At 46.8% G+C, this 15,391-nt stretch overlaps 1 protein-coding gene across 7 annotated transcripts in view; it reads left to right on the top strand.

Annotated features, from left to right (window-relative positions):
* LOC110490171 (kinesin-like protein KIF21A) overlaps positions 1-15,391 on the top strand; it is a 43,469-nt gene that overhangs the window by 11,144 nt on the left and 16,934 nt on the right. For 5 of the 7 annotated variants that reach the window (XM_090200268.1, XM_090200267.1, XM_090200266.1 and 2 more), the window contains exons 2-12: positions 4,638-4,860; positions 9,899-10,081; positions 10,907-11,056; positions 11,245-11,379; positions 12,067-12,240; positions 12,729-12,844; positions 13,269-13,464; positions 13,885-14,074; positions 14,216-14,279; positions 14,415-14,618; positions 15,299-15,343. In XM_090200268.1, the coding sequence (XP_090056394.1) occupies positions 4,638-4,860; positions 9,899-10,081; positions 10,907-11,056; positions 11,245-11,379; positions 12,067-12,240; positions 12,729-12,844; positions 13,269-13,464; positions 13,885-14,074; positions 14,216-14,279; positions 14,415-14,618; positions 15,299-15,343 (1,680 nt within the window). The remainder of the gene's footprint in view (positions 1-4,637; positions 4,861-9,898; positions 10,082-10,906; positions 11,057-11,244; positions 11,380-12,066; positions 12,241-12,728; positions 12,845-13,268; positions 13,465-13,884; positions 14,075-14,215; positions 14,280-14,414; positions 14,619-15,298; positions 15,344-15,391) is intronic. The other 2 variants (XM_021563402.3, XM_021563401.3) reach the window with 1 other exon arrangement.

Here is a 15,391-nt window from a genome sequence, read left to right as displayed (position 1 = left end):
TTCAAACACAAAGTGTTGGAGAAGAAAGTAAAAGTACTATATGTGCCATGTAACAACGTTTCAGTTCCTTGCTCAGAACATGAGAACATATGAAAGCTGGTGGTTCCTTTTAACATGAGTCTTCAATATTCACAGGTAAGAAGTTTTAGGTTGTAGTTATTATAGGAATTATAGGACTATTTCTCTCTATACCATTTGTATTTCATATAAAGTGCCTTGCGAAAGTATTCGGCCCCCTTGAACTTTGCTACCTTTTGCCACATTTCAGGTTTCAAACATAAAGATATAAAACTGTATTTTTTGTGAAGAATCAACAACAAGTGGGACACAATCATAAAGTGGAACGACATTTATTGGATATTTCAAATTTTTTGAACAAATCAAAAAACCCAAAATTGGGCGTGCAAAATTATTCAGCCCCCTTAAGTTAATACTTTGTAGCGCCACCTTTTGCTGCGATTACAGCTGTAAGTCGCTTGGGGTATGTCTCTATCAGTTTTGCACATCGAGAGACTGACATTTTTTCCCATTCCTCCTTGCAAAACAGCTCGAGCTCAGTGAGGTTGGATGGAGAGCATTTGTGAACAGCAGTTTTCAGTTCTTTCCACAGATTCTCGATTGGATTCAGGTCTGGACTTTGACTTGGCCATTCTAACACCTGGATATGTTTATTTTTCAACCATTCCATTGTAGATTTTGCTTTATGTTTTGGATCATTGTCTTGTTGGAAGACAAATCTCCGTCCCAGTCTCAGGTCTTTTGCAGACTCCATCAGGTTTTCTTCCAGAATGGTCCTGTATTTGGCTCCATCCATCTTCCCATCAATTTTAACCAACTGACTTGCCTAGTTAAATAAAGGTATAAAAAAAAATATATATAAAAAATATATTAAAAAAATATATATTTTTAAAAAATCGGCAAATCAGCGCCCAAAAATACAGATTTCCGATTGTAATGAAAACTTGAAATCGGCCCTAATTAATCGGCCATTCCGATTAATCGGTCCACTTCTAGTCCGTACGCGTGTGTGTTTGCTTGCATGTATGTGTGTGTGTCAGTCCATGTGTGTGTCAGCCTATCATCTCAGAGAAGCGGCCTACCCCACCTAGCCCACCTCTTCTGAACCGGATCATTAAACAATAGCTTTTTTATATTCCATGAAGCAGGCTTAACCTGACCGGGCGGTTGACTGGATAAATGTATAGCCGTTATCATAGAGAGCTAGGTGCTCACTGCTTAGTCAGTCAGTCCCCCTGTACTGTGTTAGGCAAAGGCTTTGGGGCCCCTTTAGAGTTACAGGAACTGGAGAGTTAGATTTCCTCTGGGAGAAAACAAGACATAAGATTTGTGTTTGTGGCACTACAGTGTAGTGTTGTTCTATGCTGGTCATGGGGATGGAGTTGGACTCAAAGGGTGTGTACATTTTTGGTTCAGCCCAGCACTAACACACATCTGGTTCAACTAATCGCCTAATCACTGATTGCCTTGATTAGTTTTGTCAGAGCTGGGCTAGAACAAAAATGCTCACCAGTCTGGGCCCCCAGGACCAGTATTGAAAATCACTGCTCAAGGGCGGATTAGTGCTTTCAAAGTCTACATGATGGTATGGAGAAGTTACTGTAAACATCAACCCTTATTCACCCTGTCGGATCCAGTGTTTTCATTTGACTCATAGCCTGAAACCTGTCGGTCAACTGTCCCAGCTAGAGGACAAATGTCATGTACACAAGTGCACTGCTCACTCACTGCACTGTGAAGTGTGCTCAACACTCATAGGCTTCTCATTATATATTTTATAGGCCTCAAAATAACAGAGGCACTCGTCCACTGTTGATGACCTCATAGAGCTTTCACAGAGAGAATGCCCTAATGTACAGACGGGGGAGAATCTCACTTTCATTTCCTTGAATCCTCATGTCCTCTCTCAAAACAGGTTTTGAGAAGCAGGCAACGAAAGAGGAAGCAAGGAAACATGGAAATGCAATTGAGAGTCTCCCCGGATATTTGACCAGTTCAAGATTGTCGACAGATTTCCCCCCAGAATAAAAACATTAAACTCAACTGACCACTGCCACTTCAAAGCTGCTTTTTCAACACCAGGAAGACATTTCATATCAGATGTTTGTTTAAACAGTATATGCCTCTAGACCAGAGCCATATAGATCAATGTATATCTGGTTCTGTGTCTCCAAATGTGTTGGTTTAGTGCATTTAAACAAATCAATATATTGATTCTCTCCAGTATCTTATATCCTTCTCTAATTAGTAAATTATCGCTAGTGTCTGGACTGGGATTGAGAGGGGGGGGGGGGGGGGGGGGGTCTGTTTGTGTATTGGAGACACTGGGAGTTGTCGCAGACAAGGCTGGAGTCCTAGACACACACACAGAAGGAGGACTGTTTGACTGGTTGTCTTGCGTCACCACCTTGGCTGGGATGCTCTCATCACAATCAATCAGGCCAATGATGTGATTCAAACTGCACTGAACTCTTTCCTCATGTAGGGACATTTGGCACCAAGTTAAATGCTGTTGAACGTAATCTCAGTGCTGTGTATTATCTAGTATCTTTGATCTCATATTTGGCTGGCCCAGCATTCTCACTTGTAGTATTTCCGTAGCATTATTGTTACTTAACGAGTGGTAAGCAGTGATGTGTATTATCTTTGTTTTGGTGGAGAACAGTGATGGTTCTGTCCTGTTTTAGGAAGCGGGCCAAAGGGATTAACTATGGATTCCCCCTGACTCCCCCAAACCTCTAAAACATGTCAAATAGAGGTCTGTCAGAGGGGTGTTCTGCAGGAACATGAACAAAGAGATCAGTAATGGACTAGTCAACAACTAGCCTACCTGTTGAGGCAGCAGCAATACTGAAATACTGAAATACTCTGCAGCAAATACAGAAGGAAGTTATGACCCAGATGATGATCTAGAGGTGTAACATTACAGGTAATGCAGCCTCCTCTCCCCCTCTTCTCTTCCTCCTCTCCTCTCATCTATCCCTCCCTCGCTTTGTCCCCTCTTCTCATTCTCTGTGTAATCCCAGAGAGAGGATGCTAAATAGCCAGGATCTGATGTCACTGGGGCACAATACCACAGTTGTGTGTGTGTGTGTGTGTGTGTGTGTGTGTGTGTGTGTGTGTGTGTGTGTGTGTGTGTGTGTGTGTGTGTGTGTGTGTGTGTGTGTGTGTGTGTGTGTGTGTGTGTGTGTGTGTGTGTGTGTGTGTGTGTGTGTGTGTATAAGTGTGTGTGTGTGTGTGTGTAAGTGTGTGTGTGTGTGTGTGTAAGTGTGTACTGTATCCTGACTCCAATCACAATACCGCCCTTATTAAGACAATTACAGGCTGCCTAACACAAGTGGTACATTTACTTACAGTAGTCTTCCATCAAGCTTTCTGAATTTTTCCCATTTGAATTCAGTTGAAATCCGGTGACATTTGTCCAGTGAGTTTTGTGATGAGCTAGACATCTGAAATATGACAGGCGCAAGGGCAGCGTGTATGGGGGAATTGCAAGGCAGGGTGTGACTGTTTACCTAGTGTAGCTCCACAGCTTCCACTCCTCTCTGAGCCCAGGCTCGAACACTGAGGGCCTCTGTATAGGGGCAGAGTGGTGGAGTGTGCTGGCAGCGTGAGGAGAATCACACAGACACACATACGCACGCACGCATACACACACGCGCAGGTATGCACGCACGCAGGCACACATACAAACACGCAGGTATGCACACACGCTCCAGTCCCCAGATACTGAATACCCCATGGTATTACCAGGGGATTCAACAGGCCCCTAGAAAAACAGATTAGTGAATCATACTCATATTACTACTGACTGGAACAACAGATCTAATGTATGTAGCACAGTAACCGTTTTATAGAAGCAATAAAGCACTCACACGTTACATACCGGGGAAAACAGGGTTAGGTGGTTAACTTAATGTCTAAAAGTCACCCATAGCCCTGAATCATACTCGACATGCAACTTTCAAACTCTGCTTATCAAACTTTCTCCATTCAAACTCTGCTTATCAATCTTTCTCCATTCAAACTCTGCTTATCAAACTTTCTCCATTCAAACTCTGCTTATCAATCTTTCTCCATTCAAACTCTGCTTATCAAACTTTCTCCATTCAAACTCTGCTTGCCCTTGAGGCAAACTCAAAGCTTTGCCCTTGAGGTTTTGTCAAGGAGCTATAAGGACTCTATGTGTACCTGCTGCATGCCACATCCCTGCATACCACAGGTCAATATGTCAACACATCAGAATAAGTACTTGCATCGGGTTTAGTGACACTACGATATTGGATAACGTTCCCATGCCTCGTCTGATGACATGCCACAAGTGAAGATATCAACGTCTATGGAAGGGTGGAATGTTATGCAGTGACTAACTGTTATGCGATCATGTTTTTTCCGTGCCTCAAATTTAACCCTCAGCAATTAAGAAGACGTCGAAGGAAACCAAACACACATAGCATCTCCGTGATAATCTCTCTCTCTCTCCCTCTCTCTCTCTCTGTCTCTCTCTCTCTCTCTCTCTCTCTCTCTCTCTCTCTCTCTCCTTTTCTGTATGTCTGTTCAGGTTAAATGTTTTATACAGTTACAAACCCTAACCCAACATCTCTCTCGCCCTCTCTCAGGATTCGTCCTCAGCTGGCGAGGGAGAAGATTGAGGGATGTCACATCTGTACGTTCTGTATGCCCGCTGAGCCCCAGGTGATGCTGGGTAAAGACAAGGCGTTCACGTACGACTACGTGTTTGACATGGACTCCCAGCAGGAGAGCATCTACACACACTGCACTGAGAAACTGATCGAGGGATGCTTCGAGGGATACAACGCTACCATCTTCGCCTATGGACAGGTCAGATATTTGCATGACACACACACACACACACACACACACACACACACACACACAGAGGCGTACATGCACAAATGCATACATATACACACGTGCACAAATGCATGAAAAAACACACACGCACACACACCATATTTGCCTACAGACTCAATGCGGTGCAATGCTGGCCACACCCAAGGAAATGGCTTGGCTCTGCCACACACAGGAATCCACCACGAGCCCTGTGGTCTCTGGTCCCTTGCCGGATGAATTCAAAAACAGTGTTGTTACTGTAAGCAAGCAGAACATGTCATTTAAATGACACAAAGTCATTTATCAAAGTCCTATCAGTGACTCAGTGAGGGATATACTGTAACTCCGCTAAACTCACATTGACTGTGGCAACACCATTTATCAAACCTCACAACTGTGTCTCAGTGAGTGATACAGCACTGCTGGAAACTGTTCTCAGTTAGGCTCCAAGTCTTCAATAGATCTCGTTTCATGTGAAGAGAGACGCAAACAGGCCATGAAAACAGTCAACTCAGCAAAGGCAGGCATGTTCTAACAGGACCGACCTCAGGGTTTTTATTGGCTTGATAGATTAGCACATGTGACTGACTTTCTACAGTACATGTTCATATCTATCTATCAGGCTCTCTTTCACTATCTCTCTCTCTCTCTCTCTCTCTCTCTCTGCCTGTCTGTCTCACTCTCTCAAACTCCTTCACTTTATCTTCGTCTCTCTCTCTCGCTCTATCCTTCTCTCTCTCTCTCTCTCTCTCTCTCTCTCTCACTCGCTCGCTCTCTCTCTGTCTCTCGCTCTCTCTCTGTCTCTCGCTCTCTCTCTGTCTCTCGCTCTCTCTCTGTCTCTCGCTCTCTCTCTCTCTGTCTGTCTCTCTCTCTCTCTATCTCTCTGTCTCTCTCTCTCTCTCTATCTCTCTATCTCTCTCTCTCTGTCTCTCTGTCTCTCTCTCTTGTACTTTTAGCATTTCCCTCTGTCACAACTTCTTCCTCTGAACTGAAGCTCTATAGTGGAGCTCTGCCAAACTCTCCTTTCACTCCTCTCCTCCTCCTCTTAATCTCTCCGTCCATTCCCCTCTACCCGCTACATTCTTCTCAGCCCCATTGTCTCCCTGTCAGACTTTCATTCAGGGGACACAGCGGGTCACGCACGCACGGACCCATATACACATGCACACTCACACACACAACCATTTATATGTACGCATGCATGCACACACAATCACATGACATCTACGCAAATGCACACAAAAATGCACGGGCACACACACACACCCACACACATTCACACACACCACTGTCAGAGTATCTTTCAGGTGACGTGTGAATCGGCGTCACATTCCGTTGGTAGTCACCATGACAACCAAGCCCCCAACCCAAATGTTTGTGCCCTGTGCATTAGGAGCAGGCTTCAGTCCAGGAGAATCATTTTGTCAGGGCTTGTAATCATGGCCGAGAGTGGCCTAATATCATTGGTTAATTATCCAATATTAAAATGGCATACAAAGAACAGCATTCAAACAACAAATGGATAGCATACGATCATACATTCATTTGACTACAAAAGCTTACAAACAATTACAATGGCAAAGTCACAATAATCACAAGAATGGCTTCAGAGCAAAGTCTACGTTGAGACCGAGGGGAGCAAGGGTCTTTAAGTTAAAGATCCAGGCAGCCTCTCGTTTTAACAATAAATTATCAAGGTCACCCCCTTTCCTGGGGGGGGTGACATGTTCGATGCCAATATAACGCAGAGACGAAATCGAGTGGCCTGCCTCCAAGAAGTGGGCCGCAACTGGATAAGTAAAATTCTTACACCTAATGGTGCTACGATGCTCTGAGATACGTACTTTTAATTCGCGCTTTGTTTTACCCACATCATTTTTACCACAAGGACAAGTTCTAAGATACATAACTGCCTCAGTGGAGCACGTAATAACACCTTTGATTGGGATCTGTTTCCCTGTTTGAGGGTGTTTGAAGGATCTACATGTATAAGTGCCATTGCATTGAGCACAGCCATTACATGTGTAGTTTCCATCCAGTAGGGGCGCAAATAGACGTTGTTCAGGAATATCTTGGGGTGGTAAATCAGAGTGTACCAATTGGTCTCTGAGATTTCTGCCCCGCGAGAATACGACCAAGGGAAGGTCAGAAAACACATTACCGAGACTATCATCGGATTTTAGAATGTGCCAATGTCTGTGAACAATTCCCTTAATTTGTTCAGAAAGCTTTGAATAGTAGTTAGAACACAAGAATGTGTCTTTTTGCGAGACTGACCTTGAAAAAGGTCATGTCTCATTTTGTTTTGAATTATCTCAATGGCAATATTAATCTGATCATTCTTGTAGCCCCTCTCCTTGAACTTTCTTTGCGTCTCAGCCATATTTCTGTCGAAATCGGATTCTTTTTTGGCAAATTCTTTTGATTCGACAGAATTGGCTGTAGGGCAAACTATTTTTCAAGGGAAGTGAGTGACAACTATCAGCCCTCAACAAACTGTTACGATCAGTAGGTTTCCTGTAAAGATCAGTGTATAGAACATTATCTTCACACAGGATCAGAAGATCAAGGAAACTGATTTGACGTGTATCAGATTGCATAGTGCCACGAATCCCGCCGAAGATGGTTCCTCTTCCTGTTCGGGCGGCGCTCGGCGGTCGTCGTCGCCGGCCTACTAGCTGCCACCGATCCCCTTTTCTGTTTCAGTTAGTTTTGTCTGATTAGTTTCACCTGTTTCTTGTTTGGGTTTTGTTTTGGGCTATTTAAACCCGGTAGGCCCGCCTGTTTTTGTGCGGGCTTGTTTTTCTGTTCATGGTGTGTGGATTTACGTGGTTTCCTTTTTCCGGACGGTTTCGTCCTGTTTGTTGGACTTGGTTATTTATGCGCCCTTGTGTTTGGAATAAAGACCCACGTTTGAACTAACCCTGCTCTCTGCGCCTGACTTTTCCACACCCTGGAATGGGCCAATGCAGTCTGGAATGGCCCAGACTCTGCTCGGGACCACTACCCGGAGTTCACCCGCCGTTTTCGGGCCGTGTTCGGGTGAGCGACTGTTTCACCTCAGACAGGAGACGAGGAGCGCGCAAGACTTTGCTTTGTAGTTCCGGACCTTGGCTGCTGGTGCTGGGTGGAATGACCGGGCCCTGATGGACCACTACCGGTGCAGCCTCCAGGAGGACGTCCACAGGGAGCTAGCTTGTCAGGACACCACACTCGTCCTCAACGAGCTCATAGAATTGTCGATCCGGCTGGACAACCTGCTAGCTGCCCGCGGGCGTTCAGAAAGGGTCCTGTCAGTTCCACCTCCCAGCCCTCCTGCTCCAACTCCGGTGGAGTTGGGAGGGGCTGCACCTTGGGGGACCGGAGGAGGAGGCTCCTGCATGTCTCCCTGGTGCGCAAGGTACTTGGTCGACTGCTGGAGCATGACCTATACGTCAAGGCTGAGAAATGTTCTCCAAACGAGCCGTTTCCTTCCTGGGTTATCGCATTTCCACCTCGGGGGTCGTGATGGAGTGTGACCGCGTTAACACTGTGCGTAATTGACCGACACCGACCACGGTAAAGGAGGTGCAGCGGTTTTTAGGGTTTGCCAATTACTACCGGGTTTTGGCCAGGTAGCATTCATAGTGGAGGTGGATGCGTCCGAGGCTGGGGTTGGAGCCGTGCTGTCACAGCGCTCGGGCACGCCACCGAAGCTCCGCCCCTGCGCTTTCTTTTCTAAGAAGCTGGGTCCGGCGGAGCGGAACTATGATGTGGGGGACCGGGACTTGCTAGCTATGGTAAAAGCCCTGAACGTGTGGAGACACTGACTTGAGGGGGCTAAGCACCCTTTCCTCATCTGGACTGACCACCGCAATCTGGAGTATATCCGGGCGGCGAGGAGACTGAATCCGCGTCAGGCTAGGTGGGCCATGTTCTTTACCCGATTCAGATTCACGATCTCTTATAGACCAGGTTCCCTCAACACCAAGGCCGACGCGCTGTCCCGTCTCTGACACTGAGGACCGGTCCATCGATCCTAGTCCCATCCTTTCAGCTTCTGGGCTGGTGGCTCCGGTGGTATGGGAGGTGGACGCGGACATCGAGTGGGCGTTGCGGTTGGAACCTGCGCCTTCACAGTGTCCTACCGCTCTCAGGTACGTGCCGCTTGGTGTCCGTAATCAATTGATTCGGTCGGCTCACACACTACCCTCTTCAGGTCATCCAGGGATTGCGAGGACAGTGCAGGGTCTTAGGGGGAAATACTGGTGGCCCACCTTAGCTAAGGGCGTGAGGCTCTATGTCTCCTCCTGTTCGGTGTGCGCCCAGAGTAAGGCACCTAGGCACCTGCCTAGAGGGATGTTACAGCCCCTCCCGGTTCCGGCCCTGGTCTCATCTGTCGGTGGACTTTCTTACCGATCTTCCCCCGTCTCAGGGGAACACTACCATTCTGGTCGTTGTGGATCGGTTCTCTAAGTCCTGCCGTCTCCTCCCATTGCCTGGTCTCCCTACGGCCCTACAGACTGCGGAGGCTCCATTTACCCACGTCTTCCGGCACACCGGGTGCCGAAAGACATCGTATCTGATGGGGGTAACCCTTGTGTTTGGCGTGACCGTTACTCTGTTCCTGGAATAAAGACCCACGTTTGAACTAACCCTGCTCTCTGCGCCTGACTCCTCCACCCACTACTCCTAGAAGCCGTGACACATAGTAAATCTCAAATGATCAGATCAGGAGTTGAGAAAAGCATGGAACGCCTGGAGCTGTTTTGCATCACCCCTCCACAGAACAAAAATATCACCAATATACCGTTTCCAAATAATGATGTTAGGCAAGAAAACATTTTTGAGAGGATTGAAAATAGACTGTTTCTCCATGTAGGTGTGAGTTTCTTTTTCTTCTAGAGTGCTGCATTCATGAAACAGCACCTTAGGCCCACTGACTGTCTGAATACGTTTGAAGTCATGTAAGTGAGTAAATAAATAAAACAATATCATTTGTTATTGATCCTATCATGTCCTTCCCCTTCTTCTCCCTCTCCCCCAGACTGGTTCGGGGAAGACCTACACCATGGGCACAGGGTTTGATGTGAACATCTGTGAGGAGGAGCTGGGCATCATTCCCCGGGCAGTCGGGCACCTCTTCAGGGGCATTGAGGAACGACGGCAGGCCGCCACAGAGCAAGGCAAGCCTGTACCCGAGTTCAAGATCAACGCACAGTTCCTGGAGGTATGTGTGATGGAAAGCATGTGTTTTTGGAGCTGAGGTGATTTGGTTAAGACCGTTGGGGTTGGTGAGCGGGAGACCCGTATTCAATCCACACAGGTTACACTTTTGAACCAGAAACACAATCTCTCTCTGTAGTCTCACATTAGCTCTGCAACATGAGGAAGCTTGGAGATGCAGGTTTCATTGGCCCTGGAAGGCATTATTCCTTACTTCAATATATCCTGTTCCCTTCCCTCAGAGCACTCTGAGGACTTCCCTCAGAGTGGCCTCCCGAGTTAGATCTCGGGCCGTGTCGCAGCCGGCCGCGACCGCGAGACCCATGATGCGACGCACAATTGGCCCAGCGTTGTCCGGCTTAGGGGAGGGTTTGTCCGGCCGGGATGTCCTTGTCCCATCACGCTCTAGCGACACCTGTTGCGGGCCCGGGCGCATGCACGCTGACTTCGTTCGCCAGTTGTACGGTGTTTCCTCGAACACATTGGTGTGGCTGGCTTTCGTGTTAAGCGTGCATTGTGTGCATTGTGCCCTTTTGGCGGGTTGTGTTTCGGAGGACGCATGGCTCTCGACCTTCGACTCTCCCGAGTCCGTATGGGAGTTGCAGCAATGGGACAAGACTGTAACTACCAATTGGATATGACAAAAAACTTTTTAAAAATGTAAAATATATACAAATTAAAACATAGACTAATAAAGCAGTATACTTGCCATAACCAAAATTACTTAGTTACTGATGTTTTCCATGCACAGTTATTTGGCTTTGGGGTATTGGCTCATCGGATAGTTTTTTTATTTGAAAAATTATCACTTTCCCCCCCCCTATCCCAGCTGTACAATGAGGAGGTGTTGGATCTGTTTGAATCAACGCGGGACATGGATGGGAAGAGACAGAAGTCCACCATCAAGATTCACGAGGACGCTAACGGAGGCATCTACACTGTGGGAGTCACCACACGCACGGTCGCCTCCGAGGCAGAGGTTAGTCTCAATCGCAGCCTAAAGCAGAATAACACCAATCTGTACCTAAGGTCATTGGTTAAATATATGTTATTGATGTGAGCCTAAACCTGTTTGTGTATGTGAATTGTCAAAGAGAATTTATCTCTTGAATACAGTGTACTCTAAACTCTCCCCTCCTCCCTCCCTCCCTCCCCCTCCCTGTACAGATGATGCAGTGTCTGAAGCTGGGCGCTCTGTCCCGTACCACGGCCAGCACCCAGATGAATGTCCAGAGCTCACGCTCCCATGCCATCTTCACCATCCACCTGTGCCAAGTCAGAGTCTGCGCTCCGGATGACAGTGTACGTGGCATCGCACCAGTGGGCTGGAGCTCTCTAAAGCCAAGCCTAGGATAGGATACGCTTTTGACAGTCTTATTTCACTAGCTGTACTATATTCACTTAGCTGTTTTCCCTGTCATTCTTTTACGATTATAAAGATTATAAGGCTATTAGGCTGCATAATCATTACCATTTAATTTGGGGGCTGTAACAAACAACCACTCGTTCGTTCCCAATTGTGAAAATACACATTAATAGCATGTAATTTCCTAGTGTTTATGAGATAATCAATGAACACCCCAGCTGATAAACAAGAGGACTGTGAAATGCAGAGTTGCCCAAGCCTCCCACACAGCTCCCCAGCCAGCGACACAGCTCCCCACACAGCATATCTCCCCACATAGCTCCCAATTCACACACACACACCAGCTGGGCATGATGTCACCCTCCTCTCCCTGCCCGCTGATTACATGAACAATATACAGGCTGCTACAGATACAGACAGGCCTATCCACTGGTGTGGTCATTGAGAGCTATAATGGAAGACGAAAACCTCCAGTTGTGTTTCTCCCGTAGGCCTAAATCAATGCTACAGCCGAAACGTCGATACACATGCCCAGGATATGGAATTATAAACACGATCACCAGGTGTATTTTCCCCCACAGTCTCTTATTTGTTTTATACACCATACCCATTTCCTCCTTCAGGGGTCCAGTGAGACAGACAACCGTCTGGCCAACGGCTCCTCTGAGATCAACTCTGAGTTTGAGACGCTGACGGCTAAGTTTCACTTTGTGGACCTGGCCGGGTCCGAGAGACTAAAGAGGACAGGAGCTACCGGGGATAGAGCCAAGGAAGGCATCTCCATCAACTGTGGACTGGTGAGACTCTCACTGTGGAAATAACGCATGCTATAGTTAGTAAGATGTTGTACACACAGTGCCTGGTTTGGGTCAATTTATTTCACAAGTTGACTGGCTTGAAATGGAATTGACCCTAAACATTCCCGATGCTATAACAGTGCCTGTAAAGGTCATAGATTACTCAGCACTAGGAGGTTTTAGACAGTGATGATGCCGTGTCCTCTTCTTGGACGACTGACATGAACTGTTTCAATGATACACCTGTTGTCTAGAGCTTTGAAACTATGGGAAAAGGAGCCTCCTGGTGGTTGAGAAAGATATTTCAGACGTTCTACCAACACTGTCTGCCGCCATCTCTTTGATCGACAACTGAATTTCAACATCACATTAAAGGAAGGAGTTGATGCTTTATTTTTGATAGAATGCAGATGTTTTAAGCCTCGTTTTTAAGGACCTCGTCTCATCTTCATGTCTCCTTGGTCTGTTTTTTTCCTCTCTCTCTGCAGCTTGCGCTGGGTAACGTGATCAGTGCTCTGGGGGACAGGAGTAAGAGGTCCACCCACGTGCCTTACAGGGACTCGAAACTCACCCGGCTACTGCAGGACTCTCTGGGAGGAAACAGGTCTGTATGTCCTCATGAACCACACAAAGACACTGTATCTAACAGTGTTGGAAGATGTAGATACAATAGAGGTTTAACACTAGAACCTCTCCCAGAAGCTTTATTCTGTGGATGAATGAATTATCTGTCTAACGAAGGTCTGCTGACTGGAATATCAATGTTTTAAAAGTGACCCATTAAAAACCGGAATTTCTTTATGCTAGTGAGTGAATTAATTACCATCTATATGAAAAATTATATATTTTTGACTAAATTAGAATCGTTCATTCTGTACGGCTTTTCCAAGCAGTTTACAAAGTGATCTACATTGATATCAAAACACTGCCTGTGTAGTTATTCAGTTCCTAATGTAGTCTCATTTTTGTCCGTGCGTCTGCCTACTGCCTGTGTCGGTATTCCGTCCATCTTCCATCTCTCCCCCCAGTCAAACGGTGATGATAGCGTGTATCAGCCCATCTGACCGGGACTTCATGGAGACACTGAGCTGCCTGAACTACGCTAACCGAGCCAGGAACATTAAGAACAAGGTGATGGTGAACCAGGACAAGGCCTCCCAGCAGATATCAGCTCTCAGGACTGACATTGCCAGGCTCCAGATGGAACTGATGGAGTACAAGACGGTAAGAGAAGGAAAGAGAGGATGGAGGGTGCACGAGAGAGAGAGAGAGGGAGGAAGATTGTTGTTTGTTTGTTGCTATTTTAGGCTATCATTACAAAGGCCCTGTTTTCCAGGTCATATGGTAAATTGTACCATTATATGGATCCATATAAGTCAAAACGTACTAGCGGCTGCACATGTCCATCGAGGTTGTATTTCTGGTAGCCTGGAATCCAACTAAACAATAGTGAAACAGAGGGATATTCCGTGTGGATTTCAGTCTATATTTCTCTATGACCTACACTCATCTCTCTGGTTCCCTCTGGTCTGAGCAGGGCAAGCATCTGGTAGAGGAGGTATACCAATGTGTATTTGCCTAACTGATCTACCATAGTGATCTGCTATAATAACCATTAGTCCTCTGGTCTCTCTCTGGTCTCAGGGCAAGCGTATGGTGGGGGAGGACGGCATGGAGAGCATCAACGACATGGTCCACGAGAACAGCATGCTGCAGACAGAGAACAGCAACCTGAGGATCAGGGTCAAGGCCATGCAGGAGACCATTGACGCTCAGAGGGCCAGACTCACACAGTACCTCAGTGACCAGGCCAACCAGGCTCTGGCCAAAGTGGGTACGTACTGGGACAGGAATAATGGGCCTCATTCACACTGCGCCTACATGATTCAAAATCCAGGCTAGTGGGAGAGGAAGTGCTCCGTTGAAGTCTATGGAAAAAGTGCTGAAAATGCGCTCATGTTCGATTATCTTCCAGGTGAGGGGAATGAGGAAATTGGAAATATGATCCAGAACTACATCAAAGAAATCGAGGAGCTCAGGTATGATGCATGACGTGTCTCTTACATGTACAGTATGATGTGTCTGTAGAAAGGAAGGCATTGGGTATTGTGACATTTGGTTTTGGTGTTTGGAGACCCACAACAGTATTCTGACCGTTGGTTTTGTGCCTGCAGAGCCAAGCTTCTGGAGAGTGAGGCAGTGAATGAGAACCTCCGTAAAACCCTGTCCCGTGCCAACACACGTTCATCCCTGTACGGGGTCGGGGGCTCCTTCTCCCCAGCCCAACTCGCCCCGGAGAGAGAGGCCTCTGACATCATCGAAATGGCCAAGAAAGATCTGGAGAAACTCAAGAAGAAAGAGAGGAAGAAAAAGAAGAGGTAGGAGTTGTTATTTTCCCTTCATACCTTTGATATTGCGCTCATTCCACGTTCCTGTTTGGATGTACATTTCACATACATGCCATGAAACCGATTGCGTCTATGTTTGTTACAATTTGTAACTCTCTATGTCCAAACGTGTGGATGAAACAACAGGGAGAATTGGGTAGACTTTGATGGTAGACCTTGAGTCTGACAGTGATATGCTCGGAGGTGGTTAGAGATGGGGTGGGCGTGAGGGGGAGAGGTGGTACTGGGGAGGGAAGGGGGGGGGGGACGAGGGAATTGGTTTCCGTTGTTGTCCCAGGGTGTTTTGGGTAATTAGTTCTGGCACCCAGCCTTTCCCCTTCAGCAGGTACCTGTTCCCTCTCTAATGTCTATCTAATACCCCATACACGAGGATGGGTTTATATAACAGGCCCAGTCATGTTCAGATGTACCTGTACTGTGCAACTAGTCTCTCTCATTCTTTGTGGTTTAATACACATTTGATAAGCAACATAGCACATAAATGGCTTGGTTACACATCAACAAGCCAATAGAAGACAACCAGCGCCAAATCCTCGAAGGTTAACCTGTTCTTCTTTGCTACACTCTTTTCTGCTCTCTGGTTCACTCCCTTCCCCCGCCAACCTCACTCTCTCCAACTGTCTCCCCCATTCTCCTCCCCTACTCTGAAGACTGCAGCGGCTCGAGGAGAGTCACCATGAGGTTGGGCTTGCCAGGTTTGCTATGCCCCTCTCTCCCCCATCTCTCTAACCCCCTTTCCTCCC

The sequence above is a fragment of the Oncorhynchus mykiss genome, chromosome 15, assembly GCF_057628025.1.
Source record: "Oncorhynchus mykiss isolate SJ-2025 chromosome 15, ASM5762802v1, whole genome shotgun sequence".
NCBI lineage: Eukaryota > Metazoa > Chordata > Actinopteri > Salmoniformes > Salmonidae > Oncorhynchus > Oncorhynchus mykiss.
The sequence above is the reverse complement of the archived record's forward strand: the minus strand, read 5'-3'. Positions and strand labels throughout refer to the sequence as shown.